This window comes from Rhincodon typus, chromosome 4, assembly GCF_021869965.1.
Source record: "Rhincodon typus isolate 14 chromosome 4, sRhiTyp1.1, whole genome shotgun sequence".
In the NCBI taxonomy this organism is placed as follows: Eukaryota; Metazoa; Chordata; class Chondrichthyes; order Orectolobiformes; family Rhincodontidae; genus Rhincodon; species Rhincodon typus.
The window spans coordinates 15,284,640-15,304,608 of record NC_063335.1 but is presented as its reverse complement, the minus strand read 5'-3'; the positions used below and the strand labels follow the sequence as shown (position 1 = coordinate 15,304,608).

The window sequence follows — 19,969 nt, the reverse complement described above, 5'->3', positions numbered from 1 at the left end:
CTGCAGGGTTCCCAAGCGGAATATGAGTTGCTGTTCCTGCAACCTTCAGGTGGCATCGTTGTGGCACTGCAGAAGGCCCAGGATAGACATGTCATCTGAGGAATGGGAGGGGGAGTTGAAATGGTTCACAACTGGGAGGTGCAGTTGTGTCCAGCCTGGGCCTCCTGCAGTGCCACAACGATGCCACCCAAAGGTTGCAGGAACAGCAACTCATATTCCGCTTGGGAACCCTGCAGCCCAATAGTATCAATGTGGACTTCACAAGTTTCAAAATCTCCCCTCCCCCTACCACATCCCAAAACCAGCCCAGCTCATTCCCGCCTCCCCAACCTGTCCTTCCTCCCACCTATCCCCTCCTCCCACCTCAAGACCCATCTCCTACCTACTAACCTCATCCCGCCCCCTTGACCTGTCCGTCCTCCCTGGACTGACCTATCCCCTCCCTACCTCCCCACCTACACTCACCTTTACTGGCTCCATCCCCACCTCTTTGACTTGTCTGTCTCCTCTCCACCTATCTTCTCCTCTATCCATCTTCTATCCGCCTCCCCCTCTCTCCCTATTTATTTCAGAACCCCCTTCCCCTCCCCCATTTCTGAAGAAGGGTCGAGGCCCGAAACGTCAACTTTCCTGCTCCTCTGATGCTGCTTGACCTGCTGTGTTCATCCAGCTCTACACCTTGTTATCTCTTGATGTCTCGTGGCTTCAGGTTAAACATGGGCAAGGACACATCCTGCTGATTACCATGTACTGTCCTCCCTCAGCTGATGAATCAGTACTTCTCAATATTGAACAAAACTTAGAGGAAGCACTGAGGATGGCAAAGGCACAAAATATACTCTGGGTGGGGGATTTCAATGCCCACCACCAAGAGTGGCTCAGCAGCAGTACTACTGATTGAGCTGGCCAGGTCCTAAAGGACATAACTTCTAGACTGGGTCTGTGTAAGGTGATGAGGGAATCAATAAGTTAGAAAAGCATACTTGACCTCATCCTTACTCATCTGCCAGCTGCAGATGCATCTGTCCATGACAGTATCAGTAAGAGTGAGCATCGCACAGACCTTGTGGAGATAAAGTCCTGCCTTCACTTTGAAACAACTTCCATCGTGTTGTGTGGCACTATAACCGTGCCAAATGGGACAGACTTTGAACAGACCAAGCAACTCAAGACTGGGCATCCATCAGATGCTGTGGGCCATCAACAGTAGGAGGATTGTACTCCAGCACAATCTGTAACTTCACGGCCCGGCATATCCCTCACTCAACCATTATCATCAGACCAGGGGATTGACCCTGCTTCAATGGACAGTGCAGGACGGCTTGCCAGGAGCAGCACCAGGCATACCTAAAGATGAGGTGTCAACCTGGTAAAGCCCCCAAACAGGACTACTTGCACACCAAACAGCATAAGCTGCAAGTGATAGACAGACCCAAGTGATCCCACAAACAATGGATCAGATCTAAGCTCTGCAGTCCTGCCACATCCAGTCATGAATGCTGGTGGATAATTAAACAACTCACTAGAGGAGGAGGCTCCACAAATATCCCCATCCTCAATGATGGAAGAGCCCAGCACATCAGTGCAAAAGATAAGGCTGAAGCATTCGCAGCAATCTCCAGCCAGAAGTGCCAAGTGGATGATCCATTTCGGCCTCCTTCAGTGGTTCCCAACATTACAGACACCACTCTTTAGCCAATTCACGTCACTCCATGCGATAGCAAGAAACAGTTAGAGACACTGGATATTGCAAAGGCTACAGGCTCTGACAACATTCTGGCAGTGGTACTGAAGACTTGTGCTCCAGAACTTGCTGCTTCCTTAGTCAAGCTGTTCCAGTACAGTTACAACACTGGTATCTACCTGACAATGTGGAAAATTGCCCAAGTATGTCCTGTACACAAAAAGCAGGATGAATCCAACCCAGCCAATTACTGCCCCATCAGTCTACTCTCCCAATCATCAGTAAAGTGATGGAAGATGTCATCAACGGTGCTATCAGGCAGCGTCTGCTTAACAATAACCTGCTCAGTGATGCCCAGTTTGGGTTCCACCAGGGCCACTCAGCTCCTGACCTCATTCCAGCCTTGGTTCAAACATGGACAAAAGAGCTGAATTCCAGAGGTGAGGTGAGAGTGGCAGCTGGATTCGAACGAGTGTGGAATCAATGGGTATCAGGGACAAAACTCTCCAATGTTTGGAGTCATATCTGATACACAGGAAGATTGTTGTGGTTGTTGGAGGTCAATCATCAGGACATCTCTGCAGGAGTTCCTCAGGGTAGTGCCCTCAACCCAACCATCTTCAGCTGCTTCATCAATGACCTTCCTTCCATCATAAAGTCAGAAGTGGGGATGTTCGCCAATGATGACACAATGTTCAGTACCATTCATGACTCCTCAGATACTGAAGCAGTCCGTGTTCACATGCAACAGGATCTGGACAATATCCAGACTTGGGCTGACAAGTGGCAACTAACATTCGTGCCACACAAATGCCAGGCTATGATCATCACCAATAAGAGACAATCTAACCACTGCCCCTTGGCATTCAATGGTGTAACTATCACTGAATCCTCCGCTATCAATATCCTGGAGGTTATCATTGACCAGAAACTCAACAGGACTCACCACACAAGCACAGTGGCTACAAGAGGAGGTCTAGGAATACTATGGCGAGTAACTCACCTCATGGCTCCTCAAAGCTGTCCACCATCTACAAGGTACAAGTCAGGAGTGTGATGGAATACTCCCCACTTGCCTGGATGAGTGCAGCCCCAACAACACTCAAGAAGCTTGACACCATTCAGGACAAAGCAGCCCGCTTGATTGGCACTACATCCACAAACATTCATTCCCTCCACCATTACACTCAGTAGCAGCAGTTGTACTATCTGCAAGATGCACTACAGAAATTCACCAAAGATCCTAAAACAGAATATTCCAAACCCACGACCATTGCCATCAAAAGGAGAAGGGCAGCAAATATACGGGAACACCACCGCCTTCAGGTTCCCCTCCCAGCCACTCACCATCCTGACTTGGAAATATGTAGCCATTCATTCACTGAGACTTGGTCAAAATCCTGGAATACCCTCCTCATGGCATTGTAGATCAACCCACAGCAGGTGGATTGCAGCGGTTCAAAGTGGCAACTCACCACTACCTTCTGAAGGGCAATTCAGGATGGGCATTAAATGCTGGTCCAGCCAGCGACACCCACATCCCACAGATGTTTTTTTTTTAAAAATGCAGTGATATTTCTTTATTCTTATATTCCAATGCCCTTGCAAGAAAAGCCAACATGTTAATTGCCTTCCTAATTGCTTGCAGTACTTGCATAGCAACCTCTGTGCAATTACATTTCTAACAAGTACACACAAGTTCCATTGAATATCAACATTCACAATTTCCTTTTAAAAAATATTCTGCTTTCCCATCGTTGTGACCTCACACCTTCTGCATTATCCTCCATGTGTGGTACACTGCTGTCGTCATTTAACCTGTCTATATCTCTTTGCAGCTTTTCTGTGTCCTCCTCAAAGCTTACGTTCCCACCTAATTTTGTGTCATTAGCACATTTTGGTTATTAACTGTGTATTGTCTTCTAAAATATTAATGTTAATTGTAAATAGCTCGGGTCACAGTTCTGATCCATGTTGAACTCCACCAATCACAGCCTGTCACATTTAGCTCTGCACTTTCTTTCCTATTCATTAACCTATTCTCTATTCTTACTAATGTATTGCATATAAATTCGCAATGTTTAGCATGTGTGATTTTTTTTTTCTGAAGTTTCATGAAGCAATATATCTTCTCTTGTGCATTCGGCAGGGTTAGTTAATAATCTCACTGCAAAAAATTCCACCAGCAAGAGTGATCATAATATAAGTGAATTGTAAGTAAACTTTGAAAGTGACATACTACAATCACAAATCACACAACACCAGGTTATAATCCAACAGGTTTATTTAAAATCGCTAGCTTTTGGAGTGCTGCTCCTGCATCTGGTTAAGTGTGAGTCAGGTCAGATGACTTCATTCCGGTCCAACACAAGCACCTTCACATCATACTATAATCATGGGTAACTATCTTAAAATTAAAGCTAATTGCATGGATATGATGGTCAAGCTGATTCAACTTCATTGGGTAAATTGACTGAAATGTTTGATAGCTCAACACTATCCAGGACAAAGTATTCCAGTTGATTGGTACCTCATATCGTGCCTTCAACTTTGACTCCCTCCCTACTGACACAGAGTGACAAATGTTTGTACCATTTAGGAAATGGACACCAACAACACACATAGGCTACCTGGTTGGCACCTTCCAAACCTGTGACCTCTGTCACCTGGAAGAACAAGGACAGCAGATACATAAGTGTGGCACCACTTGAAATTTACCTTCCAAGGCACTCATGGTTCCGACTATGAATTGTAAAACCTTCAACATTCACAATCCCCAGAACCCCATTCAGTCCTTATTAGCCCAGTTCATGATAACACATGCAAAGACCCACACATAAAAGCTACTCATACACTCCATGGATGGCCATGCTGTTCACCCAACCCTATGGCTTCTCCAAGTTGCAATGCTAACTTAATGTCAATCCATGACAATTGATTTCAACCTACCCACCACTCTTTGTCTTTATATCTTCCATGCTAACTAACCCATATCCACCACAGAGAGGCCTCTGGACACATTTTGAGATCAACTAAAACACAGTTCTAATTATCTATCACAGTTTTTACTGTTGAAAAACACACAGAGCAGCCAACCATTAATGATTACAAAATTATTCTTAGACAAACATCAGCAAACTGCTCTCACAAGCATTTGAGAAGTTTTATTTTAACCTTTCATTGACACATTCTGATTGTTTATTTTTCATTTTTAAAGGGCTGAGAATTTAAATAACTTCACAACTTGGTAGTTCTACGCACATTCCACAACACTGATGAACATGCATATCCAGTCCAGAAAGAATCTGCACTTCCACAATGCATGTTAAGCCCTTTATTACAGTGAAACTAGGATCTGTTTAAACATATCATTTCGAGTAGCCCTGCTGAGTTTGGGTGTCCATCTTGTATGAACTACAAGTCATTTCCTGGGTACATGGATAGGAAAGGTTTAGAGGGATATGGGTCAAACACAGGCAAATGGGACTAGTTCAGCTTAGGAAATCTGGTTGGCATGGGCGAGTTGGGCCAAAGGGCCTGTTTCCATGCTGTTTGACTCTATGACTACCCTTCCCCTACCATACCAGCAAAAAAATTGGATGGGATTTCAGAATTTGAAAGGCAGATGAGGGCAGAGTGGTAGACATTGTGTACGTGGACTTCAGCAATGTGGTAAACTAGGTTCTGCATGGTAGACTAGTTAGCAAGGTTAGATCATATGGAATCCAAGGCGAGCTAGGCAACTGGATACAAAACTGGCTTGAAGAGTCAGAGAATGGTGGTAGTGGGTTGCTTTTTGGACCAGAGGCCTGTACCTAGCGCTGTGCCGCAAGGATTGGTGCTGGGCCCACTGCTTTTCGTCATTTTTACAGATGATTTGGATGTGAGAAAAGAATATATGGTTAGTAAGTTTGCAGATGACACCAAAATAGGTGGTGTCATGGACAGTGAAGGTTATCTCAGAGTACAGTGGAACCTCGGACAGATGGGCCAATGGGCAGAGGAAGTGGCAGGTGGAGTTTAATTTCGACAAATGTGAGGTGTTGCATTTTGGTAAGTCAAACCAGGGCAGGACTTACACAGTTAAAGATAGGGCTTGTTTCCACACTGCAGGGATTCTATAACAAAAAAATCTCTGCCTGAAAATGTTCCCTGCGATCCCATCTAAATCTTTCCCCTCTCACCTTAAATCTATGCCCTCTAGTTTTGGACTTCCCTACCCCAGGGAAAAGACCTTGAGTGAGTATATGGAATGAGTTGCCAGAGGTAATGGTGGAGGCTGCTACAATTACAATATTTAAAAGGCAGCTGGATGGGTATATGAATAGGAAGGCTTTAGAGGGATATGGGCCAAATGCTGGCTAATGGGAATAGATTAATCTGGAATATCTGGTCAGCATGGATGAGTTGGACCAAAGGGTCTGTTTCCATGCTGTACATCTCTATGACTCTAATAAGATGCAATTTGTTTGAAATTTTCTGTTGGATTGATCAGAAATTGTAACAAAAATGTGACAATCTGCTAAAAGTGAAAGCCAAGTCTTTGGCACAAAAAAAGCACATGATTTCAGCAGCTGCAAAATTTCATGAAGAATCCAAATATCTGAAAAAAACAAAGTAGGATATTGCCTGGAAAACAGTACACTGATTAGTTAGTGATTTGATAAGTAGTTGCTGCAATAGTAGTTACATTCATGGATCAGGAAAGAAGCTTAGAATCCAGGTAATTTCCTGCAACCAATTATTACCATAAAGCTTTTTGACCTCTCATGTGGTCTTACCTGGAATAAAGCTTATTTAAAAAATGATTAAAAATGTATATTTTTGCAGCTAAAATTAGGTCTATTGTCCAGAGACTTTATAATCTATTCGTTGATCTGTGAAGACATTAGTTGCTCCATTTGACTATTATTAGTCTCATCCACTGACTCTCTGAGTTGTTCACTGATAGAACTTATCGCTGACATTAGCTGAACAATGCTCAGATAGTCCATCAGATAGTAGATTTAAAATGATAGGTATCGAAAAGATTGCAGAAACTCATTTGATAGAAATATTAAGAGGCTCTTGGTTGATTAATTTAAAGCAGGCTGTATTGACAAGGCTACTTTTATAATACTGTGTTCAATTCTGGTCTCCCTGCTGTAGGAAAAACGCTGTTAAACTTGAAAGGGTCCAGAAAAAATTTACAAGGATATTGCCAAGATTGGAGGGTTTGAGCTAGGGTGAGAGGCTGAATAGGTTGGGGCCTTTTTTCCTGGAGATAGGAAGCTGAGGGGTGATCTTATAGAGGTTTATAAAATAATGGGGGTCATGGATTGGGTGAACAGCCAAGGTCGTTTTCACATGGTAGGAGAGTCCAAAACAAAGGGGCATAGGTTTAAGGTGAGAGGGGAAAGATTTAAAAGGGACCTGAGGGGGAATATTTTCATACAATGGTTGGTGCATGTATGGAATGAGCCGCTACAAGAGGTAGTGCAGGCAGGTACAATTATGATATTTAAAAGGTATCTGGATGGGTACATGAATAGGAAGTGTTTAGAGGGATATGGGCCAAATGCTGGGAAATGGCTCAAGATCATTTTAGGACATCTGGTCAGTGTGGACGAGTTGGATTGAAGGGTCTGTTTCTGTGCTGTCTAACGCTATGACTCCATGATAATCCGTGTCCCACCTGTCTTTTGGAAGGTCCACAGACTGTGAAAATCTGAACTTTTGCATTTCCTTTTTCACTTCTGATACAATGAAATTTGAAATCATTTATTTACAAGCATTCCAGAGTAACAAAGCTGCAGATTTAACTCACCCTTACACTCTGGCTGCCTGCCTGACCAGGTGCCATTGGGAAGACAAATCCTCTCAGCAGAACCATGCAGAATATATCCCATCACACAAGAAAATCGCACAGTGCTCTTAATCCAGAATTCACTCTTTTCTCTCAAACCATGTGCTGGTGAACCAGGGTCACCACACATTCCAACTGTATCTCCTGCAATAGAATACAAAAGTAAGATTGTGAGGTTATCAGCTTCTTTTTTTTTAAAGAAATACACACTCTCGATGAATTAAGATGATAAATGGCATGAGAACATTATAAAGAGGATGGAAAAAAAAGTAGTACTAAAACTTTACAGTCATTGTTAATTACAAATCACTTTCAGCAGCTAATTGAGTATTTCACATTTAGAGATATACACACACTGCTTCATACCTAATTATAACTCATTTAAACCGAGTGTAGAAATGGTTTTCGTCACTGAACTGAAATAGGCATTGTTTTTTTTTAGCTGGTGTTCTGCTTCATTTATTTCAAAAAAAAACACTGAACACTTGACTGAACAACAAATAATACTGGGCACTTTATACCTAGAGTGCAGCTTATCATTATTTAATAATTTCAAAGAGTGAAGCATGCAACCCCCATCCACATCAGTGTATTGTCTTACTTGCTTTAAGCAAAATAGACTAATACATTTCTGCATTTCCATTCTGAAACTTGCTAAAAGTTAGAGCTTTACTTTAGTAGACTGCATGGTCTAAATCTCCTGGTGAGCAATGGAACCCCATTTTTATGATTCTGACCAGATTTAAGTAAAAAAAGAGTTTTGTTTTGGCCGATTGCAGGGAGCTCACGTTCACAGGAATCCACGAAGGAAGCAACAGAGAAAATCTGTGACGAAACCATACTCCCTTCACTATTACGAGGGGGGCATAATTTTAATGTGATTGGAGGAAGGTATAGGGCAGATGTCAAAGGTAGGTTCTTCTCACAGAGAGTGGTGGGTGCGTGGAATGCGCTGATATTTCAGAGATTTCTAAGCGACTCTTGGATAGGCACATGGAGGATAGTAAAATGTACGGTATGCAGGGTCGTTTGATCTTAGTAGGATAATAGGTCGGCACAACATCATGGGCCAAAGGACCTGTATTGTGCTGTACTGTTCCATGTTCTATGTTCTTCTATGGCACTAGCTGTCATGCTCTAATAAACAAAATTTAAATGTCCCAAGCACCTCCGTTTGCTAATTTGGATGTATACAAGTATGGGTGGAACATATGGCCACAGATAATGAATAAGGTCAGTGGATAAGAGATGAGGCTGGTGAGGTAAATGGGCAGAAATGGTAGAGTTAAATGGGCAAGGCAATAGAATGGTAACTGGGTGAAGTGGGTGGTAAGGTGCTAGTTTCCAAGTTATTAACATGTAGGTGGGTAAGGCCTAGAGTGGCTGTGTGTTATGTTGATAGTACAGCAAGTTGAAATGGATAAGGTCCTATGTGGATCGAATAGTGAAGTCAGATCAGATTGGGTTAGAGTGGAATCAGCAGAACCAGGCAGACTAGTGGGTCACAAGGAGGCAGGGTTAGAATGAGAGTTGAGGTGCTGCTTGTTTGTGAGTGGAGTTCAGGGTCGAGTTTGGGGTCAAGAAGAATAAAGGGGATTCTTGGAGTTGGGCGTTTGGGTGTCATAGGTGTGAGTGTCAGGGAGATGTTGGAGGTTGGTCAGAATGTGGGGGAAGCAGTTGCCAGTCATATGAGAGATAGCAGGGTTACAGGGAAACATGGAAGGAGTTGGGTTAATTGAGGGATTGGAGTGGAATTTGAGTGTAGAGTTCAGTTTCACAGAGAAATCAGGGGCCAGGTGAAAGGTTGGGGTTGGGAGTCAGAAGATGTCAGTTTTATATTTACCAAGGAGTTGGACCTAGATTTTTACCAGTTCACATTTTCTGGATATGTAAATTTCATTATCAAGGTAAGTAAATCAGAACTATCCACAAACCCCTGCCTCAAAATCAGAGGTAAAGATATTCTCCAAGAGTTGTAGGGAGCAGGGAAATTCTCAATTGGAAGTTGAATCTTCCTGGGTAATTTCCAAGTCATCATTGTGTCGGGACCACAGCTGCATTCTAACATCCATACTAGAGGCATTGCAAGTTCAGAGCTGTCATTGTATTTATCATTTGCCTTCCAGAGAGAGAAAAAAAGATGTGTGCTGCTTATCACATATTGAAGAGAGAAATTAATTGCTTATTATTTCCAATCATTGAGGAAACATTATCAAACCTAACTTATCATAATTTTTAGGACTCAACTTTCAGTGTCTTGTATAAACTGTGAGAATGTGCTTTTCTTTAAACATCCAAAATTTAACACTTTTTCCAAAATCTGAAAGCATAGTCAAAGCTTCCAAAATTCAATTGATATATTTTACGCTCTGGAAATTGAATAATCATATCTAAAGTTTGAAGGAAAATTGGAGAAGAACAGTCCTTGCAAAATCACCACTTTTTACCTCCTTTTCTCATGATAGGTTGCCCATTGACAAGTTGACCAGATAAACAGGTTTAGCTCCAGTTGGGCAAGGGAGCAGGCTGCAAAGGCAATGAGGAAGTCTGGAGCCATGATTGCAACAATAAGTCTGTTCAAACCTTGAGGAGGTCTGATCATTTACCCTGAAAGCAGATTTGGAAGCTGATCCCAGAATGTGAAGGCCTTTGTACAAGAGGCATGCCGAACACCTCTGTTCAGTCTGCAAGTATGATCCCAAGCTTCCAATGCCATTTAAGGTGACACAGTTGCACAGTGGTTAGCACTACTTCCTCACAGCGCCAGGGACCTGGATTGGATTCTACCCTCGCCTGACCATGTGAAGTTTGCACATTCTCCCCGTGTCTGAGTGGGTTTCCTCAGGGCTTCCATCTCCAGTCCAAAGATGTGCAGGTTAGATGGATTGGCCTTACTAAATTGCTCATTGTGTCCAGGAATGTGCTGGCTAGGTGGATTAGCCACGGGAAATGCAGGGTTACAGGGATAGGGTCGGGGGTTAAGACTGGGAGAGATGCTCTTCGGAGGGGCGGTATGGACTTGGTGGGCTGAATGGCCTGCTTCCATACAGTAGGGATTCAATGATTTTTAGATTCACCTTGCTGTCACATGGACAATTCTTCAGCTTGCTGCAATATTCCAGTGAAACTCAATGCTTGAGTAACAGCCCCTCAACTTTCAATTAGGCTCTTCACAGCCTCCTGAATTCAAAATCTGAGTTTAACAACTTTAGAGCACAATCTCTGTCCACCCATCTATTTTCTGTGCTTCTACTTTCAGGCACAGTTGTTCATTATTCTGTCATTCAAATCTGTTTTGGGTGATGCTTTCGTTTTTTTCCCAGTCCCTTAGCTTTTGTATGTTAGAATCTTGTCAGTTCATCTCTCCCACCCTCTAACCTATCAGAGACATACACTTTTGTTCTTCCCTCCCCTACCTGCTTTGACTTGCTTAAAATTTATTACGTTTCTGTCTCTCTTCATTTTTGAAGAAAGTCCTTGAATTGAATCATTAACTCTTTCTTCCCTCCTGATGCCAGAGCTGTTGACTATTTCAGGCATTTTGTTTACACTTCAGGCTTCCTGCAGTCACAGTATTGGATAAAACATATTGTAACTAGCAACATATTTATTCCATGTAAATAACTTGACATTACAGAAAATGTCACCTACATTATTAGAAGTTGTATTTGGCAGTTATGGGGCAATTTCATGATCTTATATTACCAGCAGAGATTTGCACTTGTAGAGGGATCAATTTGGAGATGGTGCTACAACATCATACATACTTGCTTTCTAACCTGTAGCCCTGTCAGTGTGGATTTCTCCATATCATATGCAATTGTAAAAATTACCCATGATGGGCACATTATAGATACTGTTTCTCACACAGAAACCATTCATGTCATATATTGGATCAGACCGTTACAGAAAAGGATTAATGTCCTTCTAATGTAGGAAATCTCATCTAGATATAACACAAAAGGTAGAATAATAGAACAATAATTATCCTCAGTTGAAAGTAAAACTCAAGACTATATAAAGTTGTCAGAAATAAACTGCCGTATAGATATCAGAATTGCATCTGCCATGTTTTATCATAGGTGTTATAAAATTCTTTCCATTTCTTTAATTTCAATTCTGCTTCTGTGTTTACTAAGTAATACATTATTGGAAGGATTGACCTTTGGGTGAAATGTTCCTCAGCCTGCACTATCAATAAACAGACTCACTGGCCATTCATCAGTGGGATTTAACTATGTACATAAATGGCAATTCTACAGGTAACATAAAACCAGCACTTCAGAGCATTAGGTGAAACATAATATATTTAGGACAGACTGAGACCCCTATATTAATATAAGATTTTTTTTGGGACCAACAAGGAAACAAATTTGGGAAGATGTGGAAAGTAGAGAGACACCGGAAGAGAATATGTTTTAATTGACCAAAACACCGTGCCAGGAAGAGATAGAACACAATTAAGAGTAAATTAACAGATAAAACTAAAGGTTACAGAGGAAGGACAACATTACAAAGGCTCTTTTTGCTAATGCATACAGTCCTCAAATCAAAACAGATGAACTTAAAATCAATGTGTACAATATTGATAGCCATCAGAGAATCATAGCTGCAGGAAAGCTGGATCTGTATATGAAAGGATCTATGACATTAAGGGAGAACAGGAAGCTAGAAGAAAACGAAGGGGTGGCTCTGTTAATTAACACTGATAAGAACACAAAGAAAAATGACTACAGAAGTTCAGGAAACCCCAATGTAGAAGTTGTTTGAATAGTGATGATAAATGATAAAGGCAAGAAAGCACTTCTGGAAGTGGTGTACAGGACTGTTAACAACATCTACATGGTAAAAATTGAGCATTAAGGAATAAATCATGGGGGAGGCAATGGCCTAGTGGTATTAAAGCTGGACTGTTAATCCAGAGACCCAGGTAATGTTCTGGGGATCTGGGTTTAATGAAAATCTAAATTGAGAAATAAGTTTGATGGTGACCATGAATCCATTGTCGATAAAAAAAAAACATTGATTCACAAATGTCCTTAGGGAGGGAAACTGCATACTTACCTGGTCTGACAGGCATGTGACTCCAGATCCAAAGCAATGTGGTTGACACTTATCTGCCCTCTGGGCAATAAGGGATGTGGGTCAAGAAATGCTGGCTTAGCCAGAAACACCTGCATCCCGTGTATGAATATCAAAAAAAACAAGAGGTGATGGCCTAGTAGCATTATCAGTGGACTGCTAATCCAGAGACCTAGATAATGTTTTGGGGACCCAGGTTCAAATCCTGCCATGTTCGATGGTGTAATCTGAATTCAATAAAAGTCTGGAATTACGAGTCTAACGATGACAACGAAACCATTGCCGATTTTCAGGAAAAACCAGCAGGTTCACTCACATCCTTTATGGAAGGAAACTACCATCCTTACCTGGTCTGGCCTATGTGTGACTCTTGATGTGTTGGACCAAAGGGCTTGATTCCATATGATATGACTCTATGGTTAGTGAGATAGTTGAGATGTTGGTTTTAACTTTTAAAAAATCCCTGGATTCAAACGAGGTCTCTTTAGATTAGAAATGAGTGAGTGTAACTCTTCTGTTAAAAAAGAGAGCGTGACAGAAGACAGGAAATTACAAGTCAATACCGTGTGGAGCTGGAGGAACACGGCAGGTCAGAGATCATCAGAGGAACAGGAAAGTCAACGTTTTGGGTTTACAACCTTCATTAGGACTCCTAATGAAGGGTGTATACCCAAAATGTTGATTTTCCTACGCCCCTGATGCTGCCTGGCCTGCTGTGTTCCTCCAGCTCCACACAGTATTGACTCTGACTCCAGCATCTTCCGTTCTTGCTATCTCCTATTTGCAGGAAACTACAAGCCAGTTAATTAAAAATCAGGGTAGTTGTTGTAAAGTATTATTGAAGAGATTATAGCAAGGCATTTAGAAAAACTCAATATAATCAGGCAGGGTCAATATGGTTTTATGGAAAAATAATTATGTCTAACCAATTTAATGAGTTCTTTCAGGCATTGGTTTGTACTATGGATAAAGGGCAACCAGTGGATACACCAAATTTAGATTTCTACAAGACATTTGATAAGGTGCTAAAATTTATTGCAGAAAACAAAAATGCACAGTGTAGGGGCTAACTTTGGCATTAATAGTACGTTGGCTGGTGAACAAGAAACAAAGAGTAGGCCCAACTCAGTTCATGTTCTAGTTTGGGAGAAATAATGAGTGGTGTGCCACAGGGATCAGTGCTGTGACCTCAATTCCTTCCATTTTAAATAAATTAATTGCTGGTGATACAAGAATAAGTAAGAAAATAAGTTATGAAGAGGACATAAGGAGCATGAAAAGAGATATAGCTTGGAAAAGTGAGAGCAGTGATCTGGGGCAAATGCGGTATAATGTGGGAAGATGTATTATCCATTTTGACAGGAAACATTAAAATAAACTCATTCTTTAAATGGCGAGAAAATACAGAGCTCTGAGATATAGAGGGATCTGGGCATTCTCGTGTGTGAATCACAAAATAAGTAGAGCTAGAAGTCCAAAAAAAGGTCAGAATTTCTCATTGCCATTAGTTAAACTTGACCTAAAGAGCAGTGACCTGTGGAATTCTCTGCCATAGAAAGCAGTCGAATGTATACTGAACATTTTTAAGGAATTCGATAATGCCCTTAGGGCTAAAGGGACCAAAGAGGAGAAAAGTGGTGAAAGCACTGAGTTGGATGATCAACAATGATCATACTGAATAGCAGAGCAGGCTCGAAGGAGTGACTAGCTTTTCCCTGGTCCTATTTTCAATGTTTCTATGTTAAAATGTTACATGTGACTACAACAAATGACTATGAAAGCTGAGAGAATAGCTATCATTATTGCAGGAGAACTTAGTACAAAAAGGAGACTTAGCTTCCGTTACACAGTGCACTGGGGCAACCACACCTGGTATACTGTATGCAGTACTGATCTCCTTATTCAGGAAGTACATGTGTTTGGAAGCATTCAGACGAGGCTTGTTAGACACCAAACCTTGATAAGGAAGGGTTGAAAGGGTAGGCAGGAAGGTGAAGTAATCAGATCAACCATGAACTTTTTAAATGACAGAGAAGGCACAAGGATTAATGGCATTTTGATGCTCATAATTAGCATGTTCATTTGTACATTCATGTTGCATTTGAACTGTCTGTAGAAGATTTCTAAGGGGTCAGCTCACATTATTGAGGCTTCTTACAAAGTTACATGCATTACGATTCAATACTGACAATCTTTCATCAGTAAAGGATCCATTCAATCACCCTTGTTCATTTATTGAATGCATGTCATTTTTAATTAAAATAGTTCATTGGACTCGAACAGACAACAAATTGAATCAAACTCCGTTAATGCAAACAAATGAACAACAGTGGATGTCAAAATTTCTGTTTCATTTCAAAGTGGTTATGCAAACAAAGAATGTAGAATTTCCTCCCAGGCAATAAAAGAAGATTTAGATGAAAGCAAGTTGCAGATCTCTCAGTAGCATCACAACAAACATGCTGGAAAAGAAGCAAGTAATGCAATTATGGTTTCTTCCAACAGATCTTTACAAATTGTGAAACTGAGCTGTATGCATAATTGACAATTGAAACGACCATTGTAAACAATAAAAAGCAATGCAATATCTTGAAAAGGCAATGGCAGCAAATTCAATAATAACTTGCAAAAAGAAATTGAACTAATACTTTAAAGTGGAAATTTTAGGCGTTTGAAAAGCAGGGGTCTTTGGATTGCATTGCATTCACCTAATCTAAGCTGAACTGCTGGATAATACATAACAATTGCCTAAAAAAAAAATGTTCTTCCTCTTAATTTTCTTCTTAATGGAGAAACATACAACCTCTGTACTATTCTCCAGACCAGTGATGTAACTTAGAGAGGTAAATCTACCGTTCCCATTCCACCTTTGGGAAAATTACCTTGGATGGGATGATGCTAGAAAATCAGTGACTATTGGAAGAAATACTTGTGTCCACATGAATTGGTTTCTGAAATTTCTTCTCAAATACTCATGCTCCTACAGCTGCCACAGCAGAATACAGTCATACAACACTGACTGAAAATTAAGTTTAGACAACCATAGTCTATTGGTTGAACTAATTTTTGTTTAAATTCACTCATGGGACACAGGTGTTGCTGGCTGAGCCAGTATTTATTGCCCCTTCCCTGGGCAGCTCACCACCACATTCTTGAGGTCAACAAGAGACAGTGCAATAAATGACCCAGCCAGTGACACCTGCATCCCAGGAGTGAATAAAACAAAAACTACATGATGCCATAACCATCTAAGCACGTGGGAATTCAAGGATCATGAGGTTGATCAACTTTCTGATATTACACATACATATTATATGTACACACATACATACATATATATATAGATATAAATTATACACAGACACACATATATATATAGATGTAAGTATATACATTTTAGTCATGCTGAAATTTTCAGACACAACTTTAAGTTTCTTCATCAGCAATAAGTTTGAGTAGAAAAGGTTTCATGGGCACAGGAGCAGAGCACAAATCAAATGAGGTAGGTTCTAAATTTCTTCAGTAGTCACTAATCAAGATACTACAAAGAAACCAGTATCTGGTACAAGGTGATGGTGTTATTTGTCAAACTGACATTTCTACATATATGCTTAAATGCCAAAAAAAAGGTAAAGCTTTTAACTAAGCTAATCTTTCCACAACAACCCATTCCTACCCAATCTGGTATTTGCCTCTCCAACCCCAACACATTACTGACAGGCACCATATATTGCACATTCTTCCTCCAAATCAATAATATCCATATTGGCATGGATGCGAGAGTTAACATTTCAGGTCCTGGAGGGTTTGTTCCAATTCTAAGGAAGAGTGACTTGACCTGAAATGTTAACTCTGATCTCTGTCCACAAATGGCAGTAGACCTGCTGGATTTGCATTGCATTTTATTGTTTACAAAAGTCATTCCAATTGTCAATTATGCATACAGCTCAGTTTCACAATTCATAAAAGATCTGTTGGAAGAAACTAAAATCGCATTACTTGCTTCTTTTCCAGCATGTTTGTTGTGATGCAACTGAAAGATCTGCAACTTGCTTTCGTCTAAATGCTCTTTTCCAGAAATTTCTGTTTTTGTTTCTGATTTACAGCATCTGCAGTTCTTTCAGTTTTTACTTGGCATGGATATTTGGATATCTCTAAACTGGATGCTCCTGTCCTGATCTCAGATTTTGTGGCTGGGTCAAGAATGCAGGAAATCTGAGGATTTTACAGCCCAACACATTTTTAACTGTATAAATTATTATTGATCAGGGCTGTAGTGAAATACTGGTCACTTAACACTTAATTAGAGGAAGATTTTTTTTTGCATTAAGATGGTACAGCGGTAACAATAATTGTTCCAGACAATGCAAATATATATCATAAGAAAATATGAAGAAAGTTAGCTTTGTTTTTCAAAATAAAACTCTGAAAAAATCTTTCTGAATTTTGAAAAATTGATATATGAACTTGTCTTATTAATTAAGTCATACTTAATTTTGGCCAGCGTTGTGTAAGTGTTCACATGCATCAGTAAACTTTATCTAGTATCTGTAGATAACGTGCTCTTCTGCACGCAATAATATTATGAATCTGATTTTATTGCATAATCTGTAAACTGTGCATTGATTCTGAGTTGATTTAAAGTCAATGCATCTGTTGACCCTTTGAATAAACTGAACAGATACCAAACTTGTCTGGTTGGAAATCTATCTGTTGAGTTCATGAAAAGAAATGAATGGGTAGCTAGCCATATGGTCAAACAATTTAAAATATTCTATATGGAGCCCTGGAGGGTTTGTTATTCAGTTGTGCAATATCTTTTCATTAAGAATGCCTTACTAAGCTCTAAAACCCATTAATGGATTTATATCAAGAGGAATTATTTGCACAAGTGTAACAGGAATTGTGAGCTGTGTTTGTTGGTAGTTTTCTATGCAACATATAGGATCAAAGTGTAATAAAGGGGTTTTTGAATGGTTGTTTGTCAATTTTGACAGATTTATGAAAATTTGAGAGGAGAAATTCTTTTCAAGGTGAGTTTAAAGGGCTGTATGCTTGATTTACAGGCTTCTGAGAGGAACAATTCTTTCTAAGCTGCATTTAAGTAGACTTATATTTTGTGAACATTTCAAAGACTGCAATAACAGGGCTCCTGAGTTCTGTTTATAGCAGATATCCCTGAGTGGATATGAAGTGGGCCTGGTGAGTCACATAGAAGATATGAGGAATTGTGGAGAGGCATGAGACATATGAAGAACTATGGAGGGGTTATTGGGATTTTGAGGACATATGGGACATAATGAAGGTTGTGGAGGGGTGTAGAATCAGAATAGGAAATATAGTGTGTATGGTGGAGGCATGGAGGTGGGTAGAGTGGCAGGGGTTGTGATCCTAACAGTCACCAATATAATTGGATTGGCGTCACAGTGAATGAAGTTGGGTGTTTCTAATTGAGCATCTTTGCATCTACCTGCCCACATTCCCATCTCAGGCCTGCATTAGGAGGTGATGGATCCAACTTCAGCCAACTTCCAACACTCCAGAGTGAAAATAATTAAATATGGAGTGATTTTCAGTTCTCAGGGAAACAACATCTGGAAATAATTCAACTCTCAATTTCTGAAACAACGACAGAAATCTGGCCCGATCAAGATTACCTTTTGCTATGGTAAACATGTAAGGAACAGAGATTGAAGGTTAAGAAATTAATATAAAAGAAAAGATTGAAATGGAAAATTGATATGTGATGCTAAGCCACTTTGAAATTAGCTCTTTAAAGACATTTCCCGGCTATTGTAAAAGGAGTAACTGAAATACTATCCCATCCACTACTTTCGTTTTTATCAGGCATTTGGAATTTATGTACAAAGGTCTTTAAACATAATGTGAATATTCAGAAAAATTTTCTGCAGGGTATACTTGAAGATGTTAATTCAGGAAATTGTTTATACTCTGCCTGCGTCCCACATTATTATGACACAATGAAATTAACTTGAATGCTTCCTGGCAGTCCAGCTTAAGTGAAATATCTTTGTACAGTATTGCAATTTGTAACTTCTCTGACAATAACAGCAATACAATCATCCAACCTCATAACACGCTCTGCATGCTACAGAAAGAATGACACCAATCAAAAACATAGCATTCCTACTGTTTAAAGTGAACCAATGTTGAATCCATTCAAAACTGGGTGAAGGTCAATGTTGGTAGTATCTCTGATTATAGACAGCATACATATAAAGTATACCCGAGCAGTGAGGCATGGAGTCACTCCAATGTCCATTCATCTGGCATGTACGCACTGATGGGCCAATCCGCAGCCTTTTGCCAACACAGGAGTAGTGAACAGTTGCCCCAAATGTGAATTTATCACCAGACAAAATTGCATTTGGAGGAATGCCAGGACGGCCACAGTCAATCACTATTTGAGAGAGAAAAACAAATCAAGATATATATTCCACTGGTTTACTTTGTTGTACATCACTAATACAAAGTTTCTTCTTGTAATCTTAAGACAGCTTACTGGCTGAAATAATCAACATTTCTGCCTCAAATTAACATCTTTAATAGCAGCTTCTGAATGCTAAACACGTTTGTATAATATTCCTTCCTCAGCTAACTCAATAAAGAAATAATTCAGCTTAACATTTCATTAAAGCAGCTGACAACAATGTTTTGTGAGTACATTCAATGTTGAATGTTATCAACAGTAATGTCTACACTTCTACAATCTAAATACAATTAACAGAAACACAGAATGAGTAACCACAGAGAAGGTCTGTTATTTATTTAATTTTACCACATGAAGTAAAATGTGCAAAGAAATAAAGCATACATACATGTGCATTCAGGCAGTGGCTTATCCCAATACCCGTTAGACTGGCAAGTGAGCACAGAAGAACCAAACAATAAATAGCCAGGGTTGCAGTCATAAAATACCATCGAGCCAAAGGTGAAATTTCCATATTCGATTTTACTCTCCCGGATGGAATTTGCAGGAATCCCAGGATCAGAACAGTTTACCACTAAGCAATAAAGCCAAACAAATTTAATGTGGCACAAGTTAAACAAGGTTTTAAAACTCTCAATAAGTTTTGTAATTCTGTGATTTTACTTTCAACAATACATGACAAAAAAGATGCACCATCAACTAATATTTCCCAATGAATGAGAAAGAAAGATTGGATTCAGCTATTTACAACTGCAAACATTGTTTTAAATCAAAATTAATCCATGTAATGCAATATATTTTCTGCCCGTACAATAGTTCCTAATATTGCTTAGGGGCACTTGCTCAATTTGGTGCCCATTCATGCCACTGATGGGGGAGGGAGAGAATTACATCCTTGAATAGAGAA

At 40.1% G+C, this 19,969-nt stretch overlaps 1 protein-coding gene across 1 annotated transcript in view; it reads right to left on the bottom strand.

Moving 5' to 3' along the window:
* csmd3b (CUB and Sushi multiple domains 3b) overlaps window positions 1-19,969 on the bottom strand; it is a 1,719,816-nt gene that overhangs the window by 55,129 nt on the left and 1,644,718 nt on the right. Inside the window, 3 exon segments of the mRNA XM_048595770.1 lie at window positions 7,491-7,673; window positions 18,859-19,032; window positions 19,451-19,636. Coding sequence (XP_048451727.1) covers window positions 7,491-7,673; window positions 18,859-19,032; window positions 19,451-19,636 — 543 coding nt within the window.